Below are 25741 nucleotides of genomic sequence, written 5' to 3' on the forward strand. Positions count from 1 at the left end.
TGTTTCATAAGCATCAGAAGTAGTTAAGTCCTTCCATTTCTCCTGCTGGCCAGTGGCCACAGAGCCCAACAGCTTTTTCATCCTATCAGTGAACCCAGGACAATCCTGTGCAACTTGTGTTGCTCATCCTCTTTGCCCCTGCTCCTGAAGAACCTTTCCTTTACCCTTTCTCCCTTGTAGTCACATGCAGTGTGATGGTATTGGAGTGTGAATTTATGAGAGACCCTTACATTCAATTCGTATTTGTTCCAGTTCTGTCACTTCTGCTATTGACTCTTTCAGGTCTTCCACAAACTTCTGCATTTCCTCAGCACCCAGAGCACAGAAGTGAAGTACCTGTTTCTTCTCTGAGCCTGAGACTGGAGTCACCAGTGTAATGCCATGGGGGTAATCTGAAAAAAGATGTGTCAACAAAATAAAGAGGTGCTAGGCATTCTTGATGGAGTAGTTGGTTGTTTCGGTACGTCTGAAGGACAGAGAGTTTTCAGCATGAGTTCAATGCAACTGCACACCCAGAGTTTGTCACACTGCAAACTGCGGGAGCCTGCAGCACTGCAGCCCTTGAAGAGAGCAGAAGGACCAAGCTGCAGCAGCAAGGCAAGTGTCACCAGCACCACAGTGCTGCCAAAAGCAGGGAACTCTAGCTCTTAGTTACTGCTAGTGCAACACCAGCCCTGGGAACCTGAGCACAGAGGCAGGACTGTAAAGCTTGTCTCAATGTGCGGAAGAGTAAACAGTGTTTATGAGGCCAAGAACACTTTTTCTCTTGTGAGAGATGCAGCAGGAGAGGTTGTCTTCTGGAGCCAAAGCCAGAACAGCCATTGCATCCACAGTGTCAAGAGTTCTCCCCAGCCTCTCCTTTCATCTGCAGAGAACACAGGAGGAGTGTTGGCCCAGCATGGGTGGGGAGCTCATTGCACTGTGCAGAGAGAATACTAAAGGGAAAGATGCGGGTTTGTAGGTCTCTGCTTAGTACTCTCCACAGGCAAAACACACAGGAATGTAAAGGAAAGGACATGCCAAGAGAGGAAAATATAACAGCAAAAGGCCTTACATTTTAAAGATCAGGCTGTGTGCATGGAGGTGGTGATTGGAGATTCAGCCAACAGAATCAGGAGAACACAAGAGTGCAGAGAACTTGCCACACTTTTGACTGGACTTCCTCTAACACTTGCTCTATGGCTGGTGGTTTCAATCCCTTTCTTCCTTTCCTTTCACATTCCTCTAAATTTAATTTCTGCCTTCCCCTTTCATGCTTTCACTTCTTCCCCATTGCTCCTGCATCTGCCTGCCTTCCGTGGGCAGCCTTCCTTTATCATCCTTTCCCAAGCAAGCCAAGGCCTAACCTGTTATTTTCAGCCAGATCTCAGCTCCCCCTGTTTGCGTGCCAAGCCCTTTTCCCACCCTGTGTCTCTCTCCTCTGTTCAGATCACAAGCTCTTTGGGACATCTGCTTTACTGTCTCTGCAGGGGATACACAACAGGGTGCCTTTGCCAGAAGATCTTTGGGCACTCTCAGGATAGTCACGCTACCCCTAAAAGCTGATTCCAGCTCTGATGGTGGCTCCTGGGGATGCTCAGGTATGAATGACCCTATAGTTCCCACAGGGATGTGGGAGTCTCTTCGTGCTGCAGAGGAGGGTGTTGGGGGAGTGACTCATGCTGCCAATGGAGTAGAGGAGGGATGGAAAACACTTAGTACAGCCTCAGCGCTGCTACATTTTGCCTGCCTTGCAGCATGTTCTTCATGTGCTCACAAAGCCCCAGGGGCATCAGCCATGCTTGCCGGGGACTGCTGTGCTGCCCCTCTGCCAGTGCCAGCAGGAAGCCTGCCTGTTTCTGGAACTCCTCCACAGCACAACCAGCCCCAATCATGACACATCGTGGCTCTATTCCCAGACCATCAAGGTCAGGCTGACTAGGGCTGGCCTCCCGCCATGCTTTGGTGGGTGCTGATCCAAGGGCTCTGCCTCTGCCTTGGGAAGCTCTCAGCACAGCATGGCACTGTGCGGGGAGGGGGCAGCAGCACCTGAGCCTCTGTCAGCATCAAAGGCAGTGTGTTACAGTGGGGATTACTGTAACACGCGTGCCAAACAAGGAGGCCGTGGAAAAGAAATATATATGGACCGCTTCGTGACAGGTGTTTCAGGGAGATGTTTATTTCCCCTGCAGCCGCTCGGCCGGGCTGTGCCGAGGGGCTGAGGCCGTCCCGGCCCGAGGGCCCTTCCCGCGCAGGGAGCACAGAGCAGCCAATGGGAGCGGGGCTGAGCAGGGGCTGGGAAACCCCGTGCCGCCCTCAGCGCCCCCCGCCCGGGGCTGCGCGGCGGGGAGAGGGACCCCGACAGCAGTGGTGGGGGTTGTGACTTTGGGCGTGAGGGGAGAGGGGCTAAAGCTGGCAGCAGCAGTTCTGTCAACAAGATTCTGCACCTAGAGTTGGCTTCTGAGAGCTCTGTAGGATGTATATTGGGATTGATTCCCCCAGTCTTCACCACTGGCGTTGTTCCTGAAACCATGACAAACCAGATCCTTCAGTGAGGCCCTTCTGCAGGTGCTCAGACCTAGGAGAAGTACCAGGAGCTTCTTGTCATCACACTGTACCTAAAGAGTGATCTCCTTGGCACCAAGCCTCAGTTTTCTCTCCTGCACTTTTAACCGTGGTAGAATCTCTCCTAATGCAAACTCCCACAGCCCCCTCCCTCCTTCCCCTTCTCCCTGCCAAACCCCTGCAGGCAGCCAAGGAGCACTGGACTTACACTCATTCTCAAAGAGATGGAACTGCATCCCTAGCAGGCCGACTGACTTGCAAAATGTGTACGTTGAGGAGCTTTTCTTCTTCGGGCAAAGCTTGAGGATCTGTTGGAGGGAGAGAAGCATTGTTGGTGCTGGAGAACAGTGGGGCAAGAACGATGCAAACTGCTCAAAGCAAAAAAAAGCTTTCTGCAAGCTCTGCTAAGTGTACATGGGAGCAGTGTTTGGTGAATGACCTGCTCTTTGCCCAGAGAGCTGCCTGGAATGCTGCACTTGTAACAACACTTTTGGAATCCTGTAGGCATCGCCCTGGGCCCACTCAGCTCTCTCCCAGAGCTGCTGGGTTTTTGATTACAACATTTCTGACTTTGAAAGAGTAATTCTCTTCACCAAGGAACGGATCAAAAGGCAAAGGGAAGCCTGTCATAAATACCTTAGAGCTGAGAGCCAGAGCAGATGTGAATGCTGTGCTGCCCTCACACCTCAGCACTAGATATTATGGATCTGGTTTCTCCCATGGAGTAGAGGGATTGCAAGGAGCAGAGCCTCTCCCCAGGTTCACGACTGCACAAATGGGTGCAGAAGAATAGGTGGGTAAAACTCTCTTACCCTCTCCTTCTACAAAAGGGTTTGGGTTTAGCCTTGCATCTGCAGGCAGAAACCAGAGTTTCACTTTACCATTAAATTCAGCGAACTTTCATTTTGTTTGGCCTCCTTCCAGCCTCAGTGTAACTCTGCTCTCCTTTACTTGCCTAATGCCATCACTGGGGCAGGACACTTTCAAAAATACTCTACGCATTTGGGGGTCTGGTAAGTGCTACCTAGTCTGCTACAGCCTTTTCCACGTTAGAAGGCAGTGATTTTAAGGTGTCTGGCAGGAAAGATTTAAAGTGCATGAGAGGGCTCTGTCTACTATAGTACAAACAGACAAAGAAATGAACCTCCCTTTCATGAAATGAACCTCCCTGCTGGCAAAGGCATGGGAGAGAGCAATGACATTGCTTGGATGGCTGTGGGATGTGACAGTTTGTTTTTTCAGGGGTTACTGGAGTTTTAGATTCAGTAGGTTTTTAACAGTGAAGGATCCAGAGCAGTGTCTTACAATGTTGATGAACTGGGAGCTAGTCTGTCCTTAGAACAGGGGGGAAATGGATGTTAAGGACTGGTTTTAGGTTTCCTTACAGAAACTAGGGTGGGTGTTTTTACTGCAGTGCCTAATTGCCAAAGCACACTCACCACCAGCAGGTCATTGAAGAGGAAAACTTCCCTTTGGTGAGCTGCCTGCTTCTGCACTTTGTTCACATCAGTCACTTCGTACAGGCGGCTGCAGCAGACCAGCCGGCGGTGGGGCACCGACAGGACCTGCAGAGAGCACACAAGGGCATGCAGCAGCTGAAGGAGGGGCCACTCTGGGTCTCCCCCACCCTCAGACTGCACAACCCTGCCCAGGGACACAATTCCACCCTCTCTGCCCGCACAAATCACCTCCTCACCACCACTCCTTACCATCAATTCTCCTGCTGGTGCAGTAACAGAGAAAGCCTTTGTGATCCGGGTAAATCAGAGGGCAGGCTAAAGGCAACCTTCTTGCTCACACAACCTACCTCTGGCTCCCAATCCTTGGGTCACTGCTCATCTGCAGGTTTCCTGGGCTCTGAGAAATCATTCTGCTTTATTTTGGGTACACAGTATGTATGTTTTTGCATTACAGATTGATTACTGCCAAAGAAGCTGGCTGTGCATTTGGGGATCTCTTAACCCCAGCAATTTTTAGGGACCTCATTAGAGACAGATGGATAAAATTGCTTTCTATCACTTTGCCATTCACTTCCTACACCCTTAAAAGGCCTGAAAGTTTAAAACACTGCAGAGCTATCAGTTGAGCACTGGCAGGCAGGACCTGCAGTAAAATTCTTGGGCAAACAATTACTGCACTAGATACTGTAAACTCTGGCCAAGGAGATCCCTCAAAATTAGAAAAGAATGAGATAGCAGGGAATAAAGAGTTTGGAGAAAAAGGAGTAAATTTATAAAGGCAAGCAAGGAAAGTATTACGTAAGAGAAGAAAGGCATAGAGGAAAAATACAGAAAAGAGGGCAGGGAGGGAAGTGGGGGACAGAGGGGCTGAGTGGGTGCCAGCAGGGTTATGGGTGCTCACCGTTTTCATTCCAACTATGGACTTCTCCACTTTGGTGACATAAGTCACGTGGTCCTCATTAGATTTTAGCTCTTTCTGCTGGATCCTCTCATAGATCCCCACCACCAGCTCCCGAGGGATGTCAGCACCATCGTCCACCCCTGCCAAACACAGAAAATGTTGGGCAGGCCAGTCAGAGAGAAAAGAAAAGGGAAGAACCAGTGGTCCCTGGCAGGTCACTACTGCCTCTGCACTGTGCAGTGCTGGGAAGGCTGAAGGGGAACAGCAGTGTTTCACTTTAGGCTGTCTCCTTTCTTTCTCTAATGCATCTAATGCACCAGCAGGAGAGACTGACATCTCTAAGGCCAATGCAGTTGATTTCATCATTCATTATTCCATTGCTCTGCATGGTGGCTCATTTCCATGTGTTCCCTAAGGTTTTATAGCCACAATTTCACATTCATATATCTTGGGCCACTCAGCAACCCCTGCATTGATTTTGTATCATCAGAAGTGCTAGATATGGAGATGGCCTGTGAGGGGATTCAGCAGCTCTTCCTGCCAATGCAAGCATCACCTCTCCTTGTCTGCTTGGTAATCGCCACCATTTTCATTCTGTGCTGTCTCCTAGGAGTAATACTTTCCTGCAATTCTGTCTGTGATATCTCTGCCTTGACCCTGCCCCTTTTCTCTTCTACATCTCCTTAGATAATTCTCCAGATTTTGCTGCCTGACCCTTCAGAGACTGGCACAAAATATTTCTTTCACCCTTCCCTGAACCAAACACTGCAAACCAAGCTGCCAGTCCTTCCTCCAAACTGAATTCCTCCAGTCATTTTATACCGATTTTCTCTGCATTCCCTCCAGCTCCCTGGTCTGAGATGTCCTATCCTGAGTGATGCAGGTGGGGAACTGCTGAGGAATGGAGAGGCATTGAGATGTCCTGGCTCCCTTACCCACATCCTTGCAACTGTATCCTGAATAACATTTCCAACACAGGCTGCTGAAGCTGCTGGCCTGGGCATTGGCCTGCAGGTGAGTCTGGATTGAGCTGTCTCCCCTTGTCTGTGATGGGGTGACACTCACTCACTCTTATGAGTTGTGGTGTGTTGCACACTGGGGGTGAGTAACCTTCATTCTGGTTTAATTCATTGTGGTGTGAACTGACAGATTTTAAGGCAACTCTAAGTATAAGTTAACATAAAAAAAACCCCCTCTTTTGTTAGTGCTATCAATTGTAGTACTAAAGGGGATGATGGCAGTTAGCAGCCCCATTCAGTATCCGTGGAATTAACATGAAAGAGTGCCTCAGTGTCACATTATACCAGTCTGAAGTAGGTGACAAACTGTGGAAGGTGTGGGAGGCTGAGATGACGCTTTCTGTACAGCAATCAGGACAAAGAAAAAAGTCAAAGGAACCCAGAGAAGTACAAAATCTTCAAAAAAGACAGGAATTTACGCTGGGAAAACTTTGAGGGAGCTTTATCTGAATTGCAGATGTGCAGTAAGAGAAACTTGGAAAATGGCCGACCTAGGATGACCTAGGAGTGAATATGGCTGGGAAATTAGACAATAATTTGTCTAGACATGATGTCAAAAAGTCCAAACCATACTCAGCTGCATTACTATATCTGAAAATAAGGACGAGGCAGTAGCTCTGTATATGAGTATGTTGTGACCACATCTGAAAAAGTGCTTTTAACAACCTATTACCGGGATGGAAAGGACCGACCTTGAAAATAGAAGAAAATTGATTTGGGGAACTGATGTATCAGAAATTGCAAAGAGGTAATGTATGCATGAACTCTGTCACACCTACAGTTACTACAAGTAATTGCAGGCAATTAAGAAGGGGAAGATTTATCCTGAATAGAAGGAAAATGTGTTCATATATTCAAAGCAGCAAGTAGGGCTTGTTTAGCACAATCCAGCAGGGTCTAAGAAGGATGGAGCTGAACAACAGGAAAATGTAATACAATGGACTGTTTCCAAGCAATGAGATATTTTAAAAGATGAAGCCATCTCTCAAAGGAAAATGGTTGGTTTCTGAGAAGGCTGGACAGCTTCCTGCAGAAAACAAAGCTAATTAGAATTTCCCTTCCCCAGCACCCTAGAAGGCACCTCAAAGGGCCTTCCATGTCTGGCGCACAGGCAAGCAGCAGCAGACCTGGAGAAAGGCGGTTCCACTAGGTGTTTCCTGCCTTCATCTAGGCAGAATTTGGAACAGCAAGACGGAAAAAAAAAAAAAAAAAATCAAGGCAGGACCCTCACCTCTCAGATTGCGAATGAAGTCCTCCAGCATCATCTTCCTGTCAGGCTTGATGTTGGGGCTGTACATGTCCGTGTTGAGGAGGATGATTGCAAAGGCCAAGATGAAGATGGTGTCCGGGTTGTGAAACTGCTGGACCACATCTGGGTTACACATGCAGTACCTCTGGCTGCAGCAGGAGGGATGCACCAACATGGAACATTAACATACTTAACACAATTAACAAGGAACATGGGAGCACTCTGCTCCAGCTTGACAATGACTTTATCACAAGTGGATCAAATTCCTCCTTTCACTCCACCTCTCACACAAATGCGAAGGAACTGACTGCTCTTTGAAGGCAAATTTCCCCACCAATGGCTGAAATAGGCCACTGAAACTTCAGCCTTGTCCTCAGGAACCAAAAAAGCAAGTGAGACTGGAGAGGACTACTCAGAGTGTGTCAGTGCACAAGAGTAATACAGGAGGTGTCTGCTCCAGCCTGCCTTGCTAAGCACAAAGCACTCCTCTGGATTCACCAAGGGAGCAACCCAGCCCCCCTGCAAGCCCCTCTGCTGCTCTTCCCGTGGGTCACCAGTGAACAGGGAATCCCTTGCTGGCAGCCATGTCAGGACTGGCCTGATGCTGGCCCCTTGTACCCTTCATGCCACTGAGCATCTGACAAGGCCACACCTGTGACACAGCAGTGCCACAGAGAACTCCATCCTTCAGGAGCCCCTCCATGATCCCCCTCTTTGGAAGGGAAGTCCCTGGCCCTTCTCTCCATGACTGCTGGCTTTTTGCCTTGGGTGTGTTGTGTTCCCTGCTTCCCTTGGTTGCAGCAGTGGGGCTGCAGGGCTTCTTCTCTTACCTGAAGGACTCCTTCTCTTACCTGAAAGCCTCGATGAGCCGCTCCACCTTCTGCGCCTCTCCCTGCACGCGGATGTGGGCCTGGAATTTCCGCAGGGCTTCATCCAGCTCCATGCCTGAGAAGTCCATCTCGTCCACCACACAGCTGTGAGAGGGGGACACAGCCTTCATCAGAACATCCTCACGTGGGTGACACCAGGCTCCTTCACTGTGGTACCAAGGCCCAGTCCCCAAGGGCAATCCCATGGGAAAGGCCCTGGGACATCACTATGGCTTCCTGGATTCTGCTTACAACGGGCAGTGATTTCACACAAGTGATTCCTGCATTCTACAGCTGGTGAGCAATTCTTTTGCCTTACTATATATTTATATATATGTGTGTGTATGTATACACCATGATATATACGTATCATACCATAGACAGCATATGCATTCACATATGCATACACAGAGAAAGTATATATATGTGTATAGATATTATAGAGACATCTTTATTGAGACAGATATTTAGACACCTATATCAATATCAGTAAGACCAGAGTCAGCTCAGAGAAAATAGGAAATGGGAGCTGTTGTACAGAAATAACATTGCAACATCACCTGCTCATCTGGTGTCACTTTGCATTTCAATGCGATTCACTGCCCACTGGTAACTCATGGCCAATTTAGAAGCCCCAAGAAGGGGATGCCACCTCTCTTATTTCCCACTAAAGCATTCTCATCTCATAAAGGCCTTGCTGTTAGTCTCCAGCACCTACCACTACAGTTCTTGCTCTCTGTGTTAGTCAATAATCGACTTGTTCTTATTCTTACTGCATGATATTTCAGTCACTTGTAATGACAACACCTTTCCCATGTGGCTTCAGCACCTTTTGTTAGCATACTCCTACCTTTTGTGCTCAGGTCATTACTGCAAGCATTAATCAAAAGACTAGACTCAGAAACCCCTTTTCATAATGTCCCTTAGGCCCAACTTCCCATTTCAGCAGAGTACGTAGGCACTAATGTCTGTATCAGCCAATTTGCTCCCCCATTTATGATTCCTCTGCTAATTTCTCTCTCTTCTACTCTCAACAAAAAATTTCTCATGTCCAATGCTTTGCTGAAGTCTAGAATTATGTTCTGTATGTCCCCCTCTAGAAAACTAGTTATTTTATCAAAGACAGACATTGAATTAATCTACTTTCTGCTGACTTTGGTATGTACAATTTACCTTCCTGCTTGTCATTATTCTTTCCCAAAAATAAATTTTCAAAGCTGAAATTCTGTCTGACAGATGAAGAAAGTCACAGGTGCCAAAATCCCATTTACTTTAAGTCTTCCTTAAATACAAGTTACCAATTTGCTAAAGGGACCACCTTGACATTAGAAGAGTATTAAAAATTCAGGAACTTTGTATTTTCTGCTTCTCTGTACTTTGGATTCTACATCTATCAGCCCCTTAACCCCTTGACTTAATTCTTTGTGTTTGGGTTGCTTTGTCGTGTGGTAAAGGATAAACTGATCACAAATTTAAGGTTATTAAGGAGGAAATTTTCCCCAAGACAGGTTGTCTGGGACCTTGTGAGGAGTGGTACAGGGAAAAAGGAGGGGGAGGGGATTAGCTTTCTTCTGCATCCTTCTATTTCCTAGGATTATCTGGAAATTTTGCCAAAGAAACCTCTACTAATAAAGGGATGTGCTGTTACCAGTTTCTTCTTCCTTTCTGAGATAAACTGGGGATGTGTTTGTTGGTCTTTTCTAAGTGCTGCAGTTTGCTGTGGGTTGTCGGGAAGTGGTTTGTGAACTAAGCTGTTGAGTGCCATGTGCAGCCTTGCTAGAATAAAAATCTGTTGCACAATGCCTCAGATGGGTGAGGGACAGAGTTCAAATGCTCAGAGACGTCTCCTCCACTGCCTTATTGATACAGGAGTTGAGATGTCATCGTTTAACTGGGGTGACACCAGCAGAATAACTTACCAAGAGCTCTGACTGAACATAAAGTGCTTTGTATCTTCTGAGGTTAGAGTTGTTACAACCTCAGCTAGGAATTGTGGGCTCTTTCTCTGCACAAAGTCCATATAATCGAAATTCAGGAACAAATAGGGAGCAAGAGAAGAGAATCAAAGGGACTGCTCTCATAGGAAATCTTCCATGAAATATTTTTTTATCTCTCCAAGAGATGGACTGCAGAAACACTTGGCATAAGAAAAACTTCCTCCACTGCCTCTTTCCTTTGTTATTTTTATTTTTCTCATACTTATACTCACTCCCTTGGGTTAACATCAAGGCATTCTGCCTCTTGGAATTCATCTTTGATAGTAAGAACAGTTTTCCTCTTATTAGTCATTATTGTGTTCACAGCTGCAACCACCTCTGCACTTGGGCTTTTGTTATCATTTTTTAATCCTTTCCAGTGTGCAGTGTTTCTCAGCACTGACCCCGGTGATTTTGCTGCTATTGTCTGCTTCCAGACATGTGAACACAGAGTCCTTGCACACCCCAGGGACACCTCTGAGGTCACCCTAGTAACTCAAATCCACCAGCATTAAATCATCTATCTTTTGCTTACTCCTTCCCTCTTTGATCAGTCTTTCCCCCTCCACACAGGCTGCTCTAACACATCCTCCCCTTTCTGTACAAATCTCGAGTAATAAAGTCCATTTCCTTAATACAGAAAGCATCAAGCCTTTATTAGGACAAGTGGGACAGGGCAGCTGTTCATAGCTGTTTTCAAACTCAGGCATTGCTGCATGAGTTATGCTCAGCTTCTTCTGTGAGAGTTTCTCTCACAGGCTGACTGATGCAGGCTTACTTTGTAAATTCTAACTCCTGGGAGCCTCTTCCATTTGTCTCACAGCCCAAAGAACAGTGTCCCCTGTCCTGCTTACTGAGAAAAGTTGACCAGGCAGAAAGGACAGGTTAGGAAGAACGTTTGATTCAAGTGAAGTCAGCCTGTGCTTGGATTTGGTTTATCTGACAAGTCCTGTGCCAAAGGCCTGAAGAACAGCTCCTAGAGGAGCCATCAGGCACCAGGGTGCTGTTTCTGCTGCTAGACAGACAGAAAGAAAGGTGGATCAGACTTGTCTGATACTTTTTGTGACCAAATTTGACACAGAAAAGTCCATTCAAAGAGCCAAACAGCCTTGTGCTATGGGGCTGCCATGTTCCTGCTCCTCTTCTAGACAGCTGGAAGTTTTGAAGCCTTCCCTGATGTCGGATTCCTGCACAGACACACATTAACTTTCCAAATGCACTCTGGTAACTGTGTCAGACATCCCCGGAAATACAGCACAACTTTTCTTTGAGAAACCAGAGCAAGGAGGTCTTTTCTTTCCAAGGGAGAGATCATGGAAGCGGACAAAAGATATGAGAGCAGCTGGCTCTCTGCCTCCCAGGAATAAACCAACAGCTTATGTGCACAAGCCAAAACCAGTGCTGAGTTCATTTTTTCACAAACAGCTGGACACCTGTGAGATGCCTGTTCCAGGACCATCAGGAGGCTTAAGGGATCATGATGCAGGGACACAGTAATCACCTTATAAAATCTCATGCTTCAACTCCTTCCTGCCCATGAACTTGCAACAAGCCACACAAATTGAGCTCGCAGTGCACCCAGAGATTCACTTAGCCCACTATCTTCAAGGATATGACTTTGGATGTTTGGATCATATTGTTGAAGTGAGCGGGAAAAGCGCTGGCTCCCTGCCTCATAAACAAGATGGTAGGGTTTGAGGGCTCTCGTGCCACCTGTGTACACGAGGAGTTTGTTCTGCCCTGAGGCACCTCACAAGTGCAGAGAATTGCACACCAGGTACCAGGACCAAAGAGTGGGCTCCTAGATGGATTATTTTGCTCAGCTGTTATTTCTGTTGTAGCCATGCTGCCTCCCAGGTTACAGGGCAAAGATCCCCCCAAAGTGCATGGACAGAATGGCGGAAGAGCTGTGAGGATTTAGCACAGGGCTAGGCATGGCAAAAAAGCCTGTGGCAAAAGGGTTCAGTGAAGGCAGGAAGCAGCTGTATCATGTGGGGCTGGGATCTGCTCACCCAAGTGTAATGACCTATTTTCCAGCTTTTCCGCTCAGGTGACGGTGCAGCAGGAGCTGGGATGCAACTAAAAGCGTCTGTAATGAACCTGCAGCCTCCACTCAGGGAGGGAGCAAGGGGGGAGGCAGCCAGGTGGAAAGTTTAAAATCACAAGGCACAAAGATATTAATAAAAATCATCCCTTCCCGCAGTCTCCCTAATTCTACAAGCTTTCTGCAGATGAACCAGGATTTGGGTGAATCATAGAAGAGCTCAGCTCCCTGGGAGGAGACTGCCCTGCATGTGCTAACTGAACAGAGAGAAAAGTTAGCAGGTGTGTGTCCCAGTCGTGCCCTCCACACCCTCTTGGGAAAGATAGTCTCTACAACAGAGACCACAGCCCACACCAGTCTTCCCTTTCTGGAGAATGCTACAGGACATGTATTGCCTGTTTTCCCTGGGGCTGTCATGCCTACTCGCCCTCCTGTGGTTGTTGGTAGCTCACATGGCTACTTACTTAGGCTCCTTCCTGAACTTCCCTAGGGACTAGGCACACTCAAGCTTCACCTTCAGCTTGTACAAGCCTGGCGTGGGAAGGCTGTTCTTACTCACATTTGGTCTGTGCTACAGCCCTGCTTGCAGCAGGAGGTCAGAACACGTTCTTCCCTCTGTCCTGTTTCCATCACATCCTTATCTATTGCTCCTGCTCAAACCCTCCTGTGATGCAAGTCCCTTACTGATCCTCTGTAGCAACCTCAGTGAGAAGGGGAAAGAAAGCTCATTTGGCCTAGCCTGACAAGTCCTTCTGCCTGTCTAAGAGGAACATAACTCTTCTTTGAGAGACACTCCTTTTGCTGGGCTCCCAGCTCTGCACTTACTAAGAGCAGCTTTTCTCTCCCTGACTCTCCATGACAGAAAGAGAAGACAACACAGGCCTGACAGACAGGAGACCTGCTCACCCGCAGGGAGAATGTCTCCAGCAGCAACTTCCACACTCTAACACCAACCAGACCCCAACTCAGCACAATGTCTCCTCTGCTGGAATCCCTGCCCATTTCTCCTCTGACAGTAAGTGCACCAGGACAGCCACATCTGCACTTCCGAGTCCCACGAGCCGAACACAAACCATCCAGTACCAGCAGCACAGCTGACTCCATTCATGAAATCACTCACATTATCTTGTTCATGAATGAACTATAAATGGAAGCAATTCCTGAGTCAGGAACAGGAGGGGAAGAATGGACTAAAGTGAAGGAAAGTATGAAGGAAGGAGAACAAAAGCAACAAATAAACACAGAATGAAGAAAGGATGCAAGAACGATGATGTCTCATATTAAAACTGTGTTAATGCCTTGGGCCTGACTTTTTCAAAGCAACAAAATTATTTTTCTGCAGTACTTGACAAATAGATTTGATTAAAACTGCTCAGTACCACATAGGTGCTTTAACAGGTTGGGCTACCTCTCTCCAGCTGTATTCCCTGGACTGGAAGACACTGAAACCCTGGGGTAGGTCACCAGTGACTCCTCCTAGCTGGCAGCAGGGCAGGTTGTAGAAGGAGATTCTTGGATCTTACTGTGGGATGCTGATCACAGTGAATGGTTTTCCTGTGGGATGCTTAAAATAGGTTACAGGTGGGATTTATGCCCTGTAACACCAAATGCCTAAAAGCTGCGCGTCCAGCCTAAACTAGCACACTGAGAAAAACAACACTCTGGAGGGCCCTGTGTCTCTCCACTGACAAAAGGAATTAATAAATTTCTAGAAGACACTAAACTTGGTGGTGGCCAACAACAGGTGAGATAAATCCTAGTTTTAAAGATTGAAGCCTTTCCTAAAAAAGCTAATTACATACTGCATCTTCCTAAAGAGACAAACTGGAGTGGTTCAGTGTTATCAATGCATGTGTGCCAGTTATAGTCAGAAACTGTTGAAAATCTCCTGCTCTCTCTGTTATTCCTTGGGTTAGTATGTTGAACTACTTGTTTGTTATCCAGACATCTTTTTTGAGTTCCAAGAAAATCAGTTAAAGGTTGAAAGATAAGAGCAGGAGGATGGAAAGGAGATTACAATTTCAGGGCATTTAGGGGCTGGGCATGAAGGTGTGGGAAGGCAAAACAGCACACCAAAGTGCTCAAGCCTCATAAACTGCTTGCCTCACCTCAACCCCTGCCCTTCTGCATAAAAGGCTTTGCACCCAGCATAGCACTTCTCTGGAGTTTTACATTTACTGGGTGGGCAGTAAAGTGGGATCATCTTCACAGTGCCAGGTGCCACTCGGCACTCCTCAGCTCTGCTGTTTGACAGCAGGAACAGGCAGAGGCTGGCTTGTCTGTCAGCCAGCACAGCTTCAATACCTGCAGGAGCCAAGGGAACTCTGCAGAGTACAGACTTATGGCTGGACATTACAGCTGAGTCTAGAGTTTGTAACCTGGGCAGTTCTGCCCTGCCTCCAAATGCACAAGGGAGGCTGACACTTCTGAAGATGTTTTAAAAGCTGTCTTATTATTTATTCATGCAGCTGGGTTAATTCAACCTGGCTGCAATAGAAACATTGCTTACAATACACAACTGCAACATAAGTTTTCACATCGAGCGAAAGCTAAACTAACATAGCAAGTGGCATCAATAATTGAAATTGCTTTTGGGAGGTAGAGGAGGCTCCAGGGTCAGGTTTGGGATGTGAAAGAGCACAGGCATCTCTGCCTGCATACAGGCTTGCTCGCTGCAGATGATCAGAGCCTGTCCAAGCACTACTGCCTGCTCACAGCCACCCTGCCTGGGCATTTGACCTTGGCAGGACTAAGTGCCAAGTTAGTCTTCTTCTGCCCATTTGGGCCACAGAAATTACTGTGGTATTGGGCAAATTGTGCAAAAGCTACTGTATGAGCTCTCCTGTCTGCCACATGCTCTCCAGGGAATACCATGTACCTTAACTTCGCTAAGCATGGGTGGATGTGGGGACAGCAAGACAGCCCTTGCAGAGTTTATTCTCCCAACCTGTGTCCGTGTTCCTGAGCTAGTTGATGGGAGTTGGATAGGGAATGAGAACCAGATTAGGTCTTAGACAGTTCTAAAATGCCAAAAGGTCTTTGATCTGCCTCTCGTTCCCATAGAAACAGCTCATAAGTTGTGACCAGCCCTTGAGATACAGGGCACTGGAAATGCCAGCACACTGTACAACACTGCCAGCCCTCTTCTTCCTGCAGCATGGACAGGAAAAATAACCAAGATTATAATTCTGGGCTATAATTTCTCCTTTCAATGCCTTGTTTCCATGCATAGCATGCTGCCGGGTGTGCAGCCATTGCCCATCCAGCCCTCATGAGCAGTTGACAAAAAATTTGCTTGCAAAGCCCACCAACCATCGCTACCCCCAAGCTCGGAACTGGCACAGGAAGAAAGTACCTTCAAATGGCACAGCTATAACTAGCTGAACGTGCATGTTTTTTTCCTTCCTGTTTTAGAATATTCTTTGTGTATTTTAAGCCTACTTTCATCTTTGCCTTTAAGGAAGACGAATCAGCCATTTATTGTGAAGAGGGGATGGCAGCACAGATTGTTAGTGCAAGCATATCATCTGTTGCCTGGAGAGATCAGACACAGGTTTGAACCCTGAATTCAGACCCAGTTGCTTGATACTTCTTCAGTCCCTGCCCAAGATATATCCATGTGCACACATCCTTAATATCTCAGTCCCCATCTTTGAGCCTTGTTTTCTACAGCTGTTAATAGGATGGGCAAGGTCACTCTTTCACTGAACGTTTGGAGTGTTACCGTAAGAGGGGCAGTGGAAGCTTCGAGTAATGAGCACGATGGAGTAGGGCCACCTGCTCCAGTGGCCCCCGGGCCACGTGCAGAAACGGGACAGGCAACCCCAACGTAGCAGCTCCTGGACAGTGAGGCTGACGCCAGGCTTTGCAATAGGGACTGTTCCCAGGAGCTGGTGACACAGAGTTCGTAGTCCTATGTGAGGCAGAGGAACATGGTCATTTGCTGGGATGATGCCAGATTTAGGATTACAAGGAAGTGTCAGCCTACTGTTGTTGCAATATTTCCCTGTGTGTGCAGAGGCTAGGTTTGGACTTCAGCAGATTATCTGTCAGGGGAAGCAGCCCACACAATGCTTACTGGAGAAAAAGAGGCAATTACTTTTAATTGTAGCTCTCAGCATGAAGAGGCTGGAGAGTACATGTGTCTTGTTGCTGGCCAAATCAATACCCCTACAGTATATTAAAAAAAGAGATAGACCACATGCCAGGTGCCTGCAGCAATAAGAAGCAGCAATTGCAGCTGGAATCAATTTTAGAATTTGGGCCTAGATTTAGCTCTTGAACTTTGGTATCCTCCAGTCTTTCCCTGGAGTAGAAGTGGGGTGCGTGTATGGGATTTGGAGTTTTTGTATGGTTTGGTTCAAGAGAAACCACTGCAAAATTCAAGGGAAATGGAGAACATTTTGGAGAATGGGAGAACATAATAAAGGACCCAGTGCAAAGGACTTCCTGCCTAATGGAAAGGCAGCTCTCACTAAGAATTGTGCTTCTGCATAATAAAAGAAAAGCCTAGCTGAGTGCTGGTCATGCCTTGAAATGGGTCTCTGAATGAGCTCGACTTGCATGAGGAGAGAGGTGTAGGCTGAGAGATGCATGGCTTGTGACCAGGAGAGGGTCACGGTGAGAGAATTGAAGGTAGCAATCCAGCACAGGCAGCCACTGAACAGAAGCAGGAAGGAAACCTCAGATTTTGTTCTGGAAAAGGACAGCTCAGCTTGTTGGAGATTTTGGAGTGAGGATGTTCCTCAGTGCTCTGTGGCTGCTGTGGCAATGACAAGTCCTTAGTAGCATGTTTTCATATGCAGACCTCCTCCTCACCACAAACAGGACCAACCCCCTTCTTATTATCCTCCTAATGCACTTGGACAAACTCAAAGGGCCACCAATTTCCAACCTGGACAGAAAGAAAACTGAGTGTATAGCCAGTATTCACTTCTCCCTGCTGGTCTCACAGCAAGGAGCAGATATTTTTCCTCCTCTGCCTCTCTTAATACTTCCCAGAAGGCATCAGAAGTGCTTTATATGGATGGGATAGCCTCAGAGTTTCGCAGCCCCCAAACCTGCCAGCATGTCTAGTTCTACTACCTGACAGTGCTGAACTCCTGCTAGGTGACCATAGGCCTTCTGAGGAGGGACTGAAATGAAAAAACTGATGATGTTAAGGGTCAATCACATAGCTGGGAAATGTGTTGAGGGATGCCAGATAGGGATTGGCAATGGTGGAGTTCCTGAAGAGTGGGGATGAAGTGGCATGGAGGACAACAAAGTTCTTCCTGGTGCAGCCAGGGGCAGAGTGGGCTGGCAACTCCTTTAGAGTGCAGGGAGGAGGGGAAGAGATTTCCACACTTACTCCAGGACGTCCCTGTTGAACTGCTTCTTGCTGTTGCCCAGGAATTCCCCAATCATCTGGCGGCTGAGGCCCTTCCGCTGGAGCAGAAAGTGTGCCACCCCAATGGGGGTGTCCGGGATGAAGCCTCGGGAGATCAGGAACTGGATGCCTTTGTCTGGGTTTCTGGAAGGGAAGGACAGAGACATGGTGAGTTTGCGTTGATCTCTCAGAGGCTCACCCCATGGCTTGCATCAATGCAGCCCTTGGTATGAAGCTCCTACGAGTTCATGTGTGTGTCAGCAATGGGACTGGTTAGCGTGACGAAATGTGACTTGCTATGTGCCCCCCTAGCTGCTGCTGAGGACAAAAAGATGTCACAGGACCTGCTGTGTCACTTGCAGCACCTGCTGTCACCTGGTAATCACAAGTGGCATGCCACTGCCTCAAAGGGTCCTGCTGCATTGTACCACACCTTGTCAGTGACTCTTCTGCCATCCATCTGCTCCAGAGTCAAAGGCTCTTTCTTCTGTGAAGAAACTTAGGAGACATTGCTGCCATGGTCTATGGGCAAATGAGGCTCGAGGCTCAAGGCTCCAAGGGGGATAACCAAAGATGGGCACTTTTTCTGTTACATAAATAATTCTCTTTTTCATACATTTTCAATGCTCAGTGTTGAGTGATACTTTTTTACCTGCCTCACCTGAGCTTGATGTTGGCTGCCTGAACAGAAATCCCATATTCAGATTTGCTTATCTCTTCCTCCACTTCCCCCACCCTTAGCTGTGTTTTTTGTCCCTTCTCTATTGATCCATGCCATCAGGCAGAAATCTCTGTGTGTGAGAGAAGGCACCCAGAGAATGCTTTGTCAGAGAAGAGAGGGAGCAGTGTGCGGCTTGCAGACAGAGGGCTTTTCTCCTTCTGTGGCTGTGTCTCTCCGAGAACAGGTCTGGTGCTGAGTGGGCCTGATTGCCTGGCTGTGGGAGTGATTTTCTGCTTCTTAGTGTGCTAGTGTCTGTGCCTGCACACACAGCTCTTACAGAAGCAGAGTGGTTGGGGTTGGGAGTGACCTTTAAAGGCCATCTACTCCAACCCCCCTGCAGTGAGTGGGGACGTTTTCAACTAGACAAGGTTGCTCAGAGATCCCTCCAACCTGATCTTGAATATCTCCAGGGATGAGGCATCGACCACCTCTCTGGGCAACCTGTGCCAGTGTTTCACCACCTTCATTGTAAAAATCTTCTTCCTCGCATCTAATTGAAACCGGCCCCCCTTCAGGTTAACACAATTACCCCTGGTTCTATTGCCACAGGCCCCGCTAAAACATCTGTCCCCATCTTTCTTATGAGCCCCTGTGTATCCTAGGAGTGCCTGCGAGCCTATGTGGTGCCTGTCTCGCAGCGCAGACAAGAACAAATTGTACGGGCGTATTGTGCAGGAAGTTTTCTTCCTATATTTCAGTCTGTCTCACTGAAGGGTCTCTGTCATGATGTGCTTTGTTGAGGTGAATCACTGCAATGGCAGGAAGACTGCCACACTTCTTGAGCCAGCAAGTGGAGAGAGGTAAGAGGGTGACTTCATGAAATGATGTTATACTTCCATCATTAATCCAAATTCAGGGTTCTTTGTCAAGGCTCAAGGAGCGAGTTTGCTCAGGCAGTTTCCTGGGGTGAGGAAAGAATAGGATGAGATTTCAGAGCACGTGAATGCATGATATGCACAGGCACAGACTGTGACATTGTCAGGTGGTGAAGTATGTGGGTGAGCAACATATGTCTAGCTATAAGGGGATCAGCATTCAGCAGAATGGCCTGCTCCTTACAGGGGCCTCACGGGCATATAAAAAGTAGATGGGCTTGAAATAGTTCTGCTTACTCTGTAATGTCAAAAGAAAATATCCTGGGCAGTGTGGCATCCCTGGGGAGAGGGCTGCAAGAACAATCAAATTTATAAATAGGACAGTGCAAGATCTGATACTGAAACCCCCAGGCCTTCTTCATGGAAAAGCAGCAATACACCTTCTTTATTATCACACAGACCTACTGGTTCACCATCGTACAGGTAAAGTTCCCTGCTAAGTGCAAAGGTGATATGGTCAGGACACAAGTCAAACTAAGCAACAGAGATTCATAAAATGAACGTCCACCTGCACACTTTGGTGTTTGGCTAGGGACAGTATGGTGTTCACAACATGAGGATGAACTCAGCTACACCTGTGTGACTCCGGTCACTGGACTGAGTTTGGATCCACTCCAGAGGAGCTGAGAGCTGAATATGGCCAGAAAAATGCACACACTGGCATGGATGTACAGGTGTTCAGTAGAGGTGGCAAACACAATGCCATCAGAGGATGCAGGATGAAACAGTCCAGCTGTGACAGCTCTCCTGAACTGCCTAGACTATAACTCAAATATTCTTTCACTAACAGCAGCCTTTCATCAGTTTTTCCCAGGATTCAATTTGTTCTCCACAAAATCCTGATAGCAATACAGCATCTCTGCCACTGAACACCTGCAGATGTATCCCATGTAGTGCAGCATACAGCTTTTACCCAGATGTGCAGCAGACAACTCTACTCCCCTCTCTCCTGAGCCTGGTCCCTGCTACTCATTTTTGGTGTTGCAGGGGTGTGAAGAAGAGCCAGCAAATGCTGCGGGATTCCTCACGTCCTGCTGGCTTTCCCTCTGCCCACGCAGCCAGCTGCCCACACACACTGAGCTGTTACAGCAGTGCTGCATAATGAAGCACTCGCCATTCCAGGGATTTCACCCCCTCACAGTGCAGCAAGGATGGGGAAAGTGACACTGCATCGATGTGTTTCCAAAGGCGTGCTCTGAGCCAGAGCACTGCCTTCCAAAAATGCAGGGCAAGGCCAGATAGACTGTGGCAGATTCCACTAGAAACTGCAGGCTTTCAGCTCCTGCTCCAGGGAAAGCCAGGAAAAAGGATGTGAGCACACGCACACACAGCCTCAGCTCCATGCCCTACGGATCAGTGCCCACATCCCAAACCCCACAATAGTAAACTTCTTCTGGCTTCTCCTGGAAATAGACAGGGAAAGCAACAACCAAATAACTGCAGAAAGCCTAATGGCCTTCCCAGCCCCTTGGATAGGAAGTCACAAAGGGAACCATGTGTCCCCTAGATACCACTCAGAGAATGAAGAAAGGTGTCATTCCCCAAGGCTAACACGTTAGTTTCCTCACTCCTGTCCTCCAACCTGATCTTAGAACTGGAAACATGTCCTTCTCAGTTCTGTAAGAGTCCCAAAACTGTCTGACCTAACATCACTTCCCTTCTAGATGTGCTCTGAGACCAATCCTAAAAACCTGTCCTCCTGGGTCCTGCCTCCTGGAGTCCACAGCCTCCATGGTACACATATATAAGTCCTGTGCATTGCCCCTTTGTCTGTGACAAACTTCTGCCTAGGACTGCATAACGATCAGTCCTTGCTTTGACTAAAATGCCCACAATAACGTGTGGAAAAACATTCTCCTAGTATGGGCACATTTCTTCCTCATTGTTAGGGGACTCAAGTGGAAAATGAAAGACAGAGATATGAGAGCGTGATGATAAAGTAAAACCCAGTACTTCTTGTGGCTTGCTTAGATGAGAAAAGTCTCATCAAAAGGCAATGAGCAAATCTAAAACTCCTTAGCTGCTTTCTGCCAATCCACGTGTGACCCTGTGACTTACCCTCCTCTGATGGTAACCTCAGCTCTGCTTTTGCTTTCACACCTACAGCCTTCTCATAGGATATCAAACTCAGATATGTGAGAGACAGGTGACTAAACCTGGTCTGTCAGGCGAAAATCTACCCAAGTATCTGAAGAAAAATGACAGCCAGAGACATAATTTTGTCATTATGACTCATACTGGGCTAGCTAAGCTCAACTCTACCTCTGTCTCTCTGTCTCTTTACTTGGAATTGCCCTATGTTAAGTAACCAGGGCTGGCTTTACAGTCGCAGCTGCATTTGTTCCTTTGCAACAGAGTGAACCAGAGTGATTCCAGGCTCATCTGGTGGATGCCAAATGGACAGCAACTGGAACTGAAGGTTCAGTGAATTCTGAGAGCATGGACACTACTCATGGGACAGAGGGCTTGTTCCTCTGTTAGGCAGAAGAGAAGGACAGTGCTTGGGAGAATTTAGGGAAAGAGCTTCTGGGAAGCCAACCTGTCCTGTGCATTGCATGCCCAGATGGTCATGCCCTTGAATAGAAACGAACTTCCCTGGATATGGATCTAGACCAAGAGCCTGCCATCATCTGTCCCTGTGAGGCATAACACAGGCCGGGAAGCAGAGGAAGAGTTACTTACATATTAAAGAGGTTCAGTCCAATGCGGTAAAGGCGTTTCCTCATGGTGTCTGTGGAAAGTGTGGGGGACTTGCAGCTGGCTGGGTTCTCGCAGTGGTACCTTGGGAGGCTGAGGATCATGGCCTGCAGGGCTTCTTTTGAGGACACCTCAGAGGCTGACTTGGCTGAAGTGGAGGTGCTGCTGCTGCTCAGCTGCTCTGAGTTGTCTGCATTCTCGGACTCGGAGCCTTTGCTTTGCCCTGCCTCATTGCTTGTGTCAAACTGGAGCTTCTGCACCGCCATCTGATCCGGCTCAGCACTGCTGTCCCCTGTGCCGTTGGTACTGACATCCACCTCGGTGAGCATGTGGCTGTTCTCAGGCAAGCTCTCTGGGGCAGACGGTGGTTCACTGGCTTCTCCCTCCCCTTCTCCTGGGCTTTCTTCAGTCTTGGTAGCTTGAGAGAGCCCAGCCTGGTCGTTGCTGCTGAGACAGTTTGCCATGGACACCGAGGTAGATGAGGAGACAGAGATGTTCTTGTTGTCAATCTGAACTGTGACATCTCGAAAAGCCATCATGAGAGTGCTGCTGCTCTTGGGTAGAGTATCTGGCAGGAGACCTTCCTCCTTTTCCTGATCCTGCAGCTCAGCTTCTAAGTCTTGGTTTGGCTGCATGGAGCTAGCGCTGAAGGTCTCCCTGATCTGGTACGAGCCCCCATCTTGCAGGGAGCACATGGTCTTCAGGCTCCAGGTGCTGAGGGCATCATCGATGGATTTGGCCAGGGACTGAACTTGTTCCGTGAAGGAGTCCTCCAGCTCGGTCAGTGCCCCACTGATGGTGGCTGGCAAGGACGGGGACCTCACCAGTGGGATGCCCACGAAGTTGTACCCCTCCACCAGGGCTTTCTCCGCGGAGAAGCTCTCTGAGTTCTGGACACGGACTTTCCTCAGGGAGATGCGGCGTGGCATGCGGCTCTCCAGCAGGGAGTTGCGGATCTTCTCAAAGTTCTTGCTGAGCTGGTACTGCCGGAACGCGGTCTGGATGGTGCAAGCTGCTCTGCGAGACACCAGGTGGCCGCCGTATTTGTGCTCTAGCATTTCAATCTGAAAAATAGAGAACAGAGACATTAGTTTTTGCCAATTGCCTCCCGATGGCTTCTTGTTGCCCCAGTCCCTACACTGATTAGTCCTCAATGACTGTCAAAGGAACTTCTGACACTGAATTAGCTTTTCCCTGCAATGCCATGCCCTTGATTTCAACAGAAGGTTCCCCTTTGGGCATGACTGGCTAAATCATCAGCACCACGAGCTTCCTCACAGCTGTAACGGGATCATGCCTCTTGCTTGAGTGCCAGTCATAAAAGCTGGAGCCTGCAGGTGCCCTTCCCTTGCAGACTCACTTCTGATGGCCTTTAGGGCAAGCTCATCACTGGGAATACAACGTTCCAGCAATGTGTCTTCCTGCTCAGCGGTGCCCTGGTAATGTTAAGCATTATCTCTTGTCTCAGAGTGTTACTAGTGCTTCTCCCCTCCTCAGCAACCTTAGGAAATACTTTCAGGGGAAGGAGAAATCATTTAGAAAAAGGGAAGAGAATTCAATTTTTAAATGCAGAGAATGCTGGCTTGATCTAGCAGTTAGTGAGAAACATCAACTTCCATATAAGTTAGTGGAGGCTGGGTTTGTTCTGAGTTTGTGTCTCTTAAAAAGCACTCTGGATCCCAGATTGTCTTCCTTTTTGATATGTGAGTTCTTCAGGTGTCAGCCAGCAATGAAAAGAAAAATACCCAGAAAAAGAAAGACTCTTGATTTTGAAAGGTAAAAAAATCTGAATTTTAAGTGTCGAGACAAGATACTAAAAACAAGTAGAAGGAGGATTTTCCTGAGCTGGTAAAAACAAACACATGTAAATACATCAACACACAGCTGAGCACCATCTCAACTGGCTTCAGCAAAGCAGGTATGTATAGTCATTCCTGTAGTCTAGAATTTAAACTTCCTGGTAATCTCCCCACTCTTCCTCTGCAGCTGGGTTTTCACCAAGAAGTTCCAGAAGAATGACAGATGATTTGGTTCCAACGAGTGACTAACAGAGGACAAGGGGGACAGTGTGAAGATGAAGGTGGAAGATGGGGTTGAAGAAAAAAAAGAATGAACTTAAACTACCTTCACTGAGACTTAGGCTGAACTATGAGCTGAACTCTACATCGCTGGCACTTCACAGGGCAGAGTGCAGGTGCAGACTGTAGTGTTAATAGGTGTGTGCACACATGTGGAAAAACCAAAAAATGATGAAGGGCAGGACTGAGAGTGCTGGTTAAGTCAGTCCTGGATTAGCAGAGGATTCACTGCATCAGTCATGTGGTGAGTAGGAGCTCATTCGCAGAACCAAAGGACAAGTTTTACTGACTGCATCCTCATCCCCAGACATACCACTTGTCCCTCACCATGCCTTGTTGGCCCAGTACTCACACAGTTTGAAGAACTGAGCTCACACAAGGTCTGAGCTTATGTGCAAGTTGCTTTCACAGTCAAAGTGAGACTGAGGCATCAGCTCACAGAGTCATGTCATGTCACCTGCTTCCTTCTTCTTTTTTACAACATGACATAAAGTTACAGATAAAACCATCAGTGAGTGACGTAGGTACACGTGGAGGCCTGGTCTGACAGCTATGAGAAGTGCAAATGACCTCTGGAATCCTTCCAATACTTTCTCCTCTGGAAGCAGAGGAAGATAATGTGACCTTGGGAGATGACAGGCAGAGAGGAACAACATAAGCCCAGCCATTTTTTGCCTGCACTGATATCCTGGCTGTGGAGCAAGTACTGGGAGGCTGATATTTATGGAAGAGAGTGGGATGGGGAGTGCATCCTTTCATATTTCCCTCTCTGGACATGAAGCAGGGACCTTTGCCTTGTGCTCAAACATCAGGTTGGCTTCTGTTTTCTGTCTGCCTGGCCCTTGAGCTCACAGTCTGTCCAAGGCAAACATCAAAGACCAGCACTGAGAAACACCAGCAGTTTTCTTAGTAATGGGGTTGGTCACTGCAGTTGTAGAGGCAGCTGGCTGAGCTCTGCTTACTCCTAATTTCAAGAACATTTGCCTTATACTTTCACTGCTGCCCACCCAGAAAGGGTCTGCGTAAATGATGCTAAAAATCACCCCCACAGTAATCATGGATTCAGTGTCATTTACCACAAGACCTGGCAGCAGGCCTTTTGAATAAACAAGGACACCATAAAACCAGCACTCCTGACACGTCTTTAAAGCTGGCCTGCCTGGAAAGAGACTGAAGTATCCCTTGGCGCTTTCCTTCAGGAGGAAGGCTCATGCAGATAAGTGTAAATTAAACCAATAACCTGCAAAGGCCCAACCCAGACAGTTATTACTGACAACTGACCGTGAGCACTTAAAATAATGATCTGGTTAATGAAAATGTAGAGCTAATTGTGTTAGGAGGGAAAGAGGAACAAATGGGAGGGACAGAATAACTGTAAAATGCAAAATAAAGCAGAAGCAGGAGCCTTACAATTATCTGAGGTTTCCAAAGAGGTGACAGCCATTCTGAAAACATGAAATTCATATGCTCTGATCTTATTAGAGGCCAAGACAAGATGTCACTGCTGATCTGAAGTAAAAGGCCAGTTTATCTCATGCAAGGACAGTTCCAAAAATGGCAGACTTCAATAACGAGTGAGGAGAGATCGTTCTAAAGGTCTAAAGGAACAGAGCAAGCTGTCAGTACCTTGATAAAAAACATCACCAGCTTTTTGCAGTTCATAATCTCCGTCCTCCCAGAGGACTAAGACATTAAGGAGCAGAACAAGATCTAAAGTGAGAGGACTTCCCAACTGGTCTGTTTTCTGGCTCATACCAGGGGGGCAAGAATGGGTTCTGCATGTGGTCCACTGCCAACTGGCACTGTCCAAAGAAAGGGAAATCCTACAGTACCTTTCAGCTGGGATGACAGGGACAGGGACTGTTCCAGGGGATGCTTGAGAAAACTGGCAGAGCCAGACGCAGCCCGCCCCCAGAGAGAGGCACCCTCCCCTCTTGTGT

General features: G+C 47.7%; 1 protein-coding gene and 1 long non-coding RNA gene across 3 annotated transcripts in view; one reads left to right on the forward strand and one right to left on the reverse strand.

The window, feature by feature from the left end:
- IQSEC3 (IQ motif and Sec7 domain ArfGEF 3) overlaps positions 1-25741 on the reverse strand; it is a 98777-nt gene that overhangs the window by 8399 nt on the left and 64637 nt on the right. The window contains 8 exon segments of the mRNA XM_039570202.1: positions 231-392; positions 2753-2852; positions 3984-4109; positions 4906-5045; positions 7156-7322; positions 8025-8147; positions 17413-17574; positions 21709-22787. Coding sequence (XP_039426136.1) covers positions 231-392; positions 2753-2852; positions 3984-4109; positions 4906-5045; positions 7156-7322; positions 8025-8147; positions 17413-17574; positions 21709-22787 — 2059 coding nt within the window.
- Positions 392-14107, forward strand: LOC109145241. Of its 2 annotated transcripts, none has more exons than XR_005604398.1 (4): positions 392-1580; positions 5752-5919; positions 6991-8339; positions 12925-14107. It is a non-coding gene; the product is annotated as an uncharacterized LOC109145241 (long non-coding RNA). The 2 variants fall into 2 exon arrangements; XR_005604399.1 differs by lacking the exon at positions 392-1580 and adding an exon at positions 2844-3557.

This window comes from Corvus cornix, chromosome 1A (assembly GCF_000738735.6).
Source record: "Corvus cornix cornix isolate S_Up_H32 chromosome 1A, ASM73873v5, whole genome shotgun sequence".
NCBI lineage: Eukaryota > Metazoa > Chordata > Aves > Passeriformes > Corvidae > Corvus > Corvus cornix.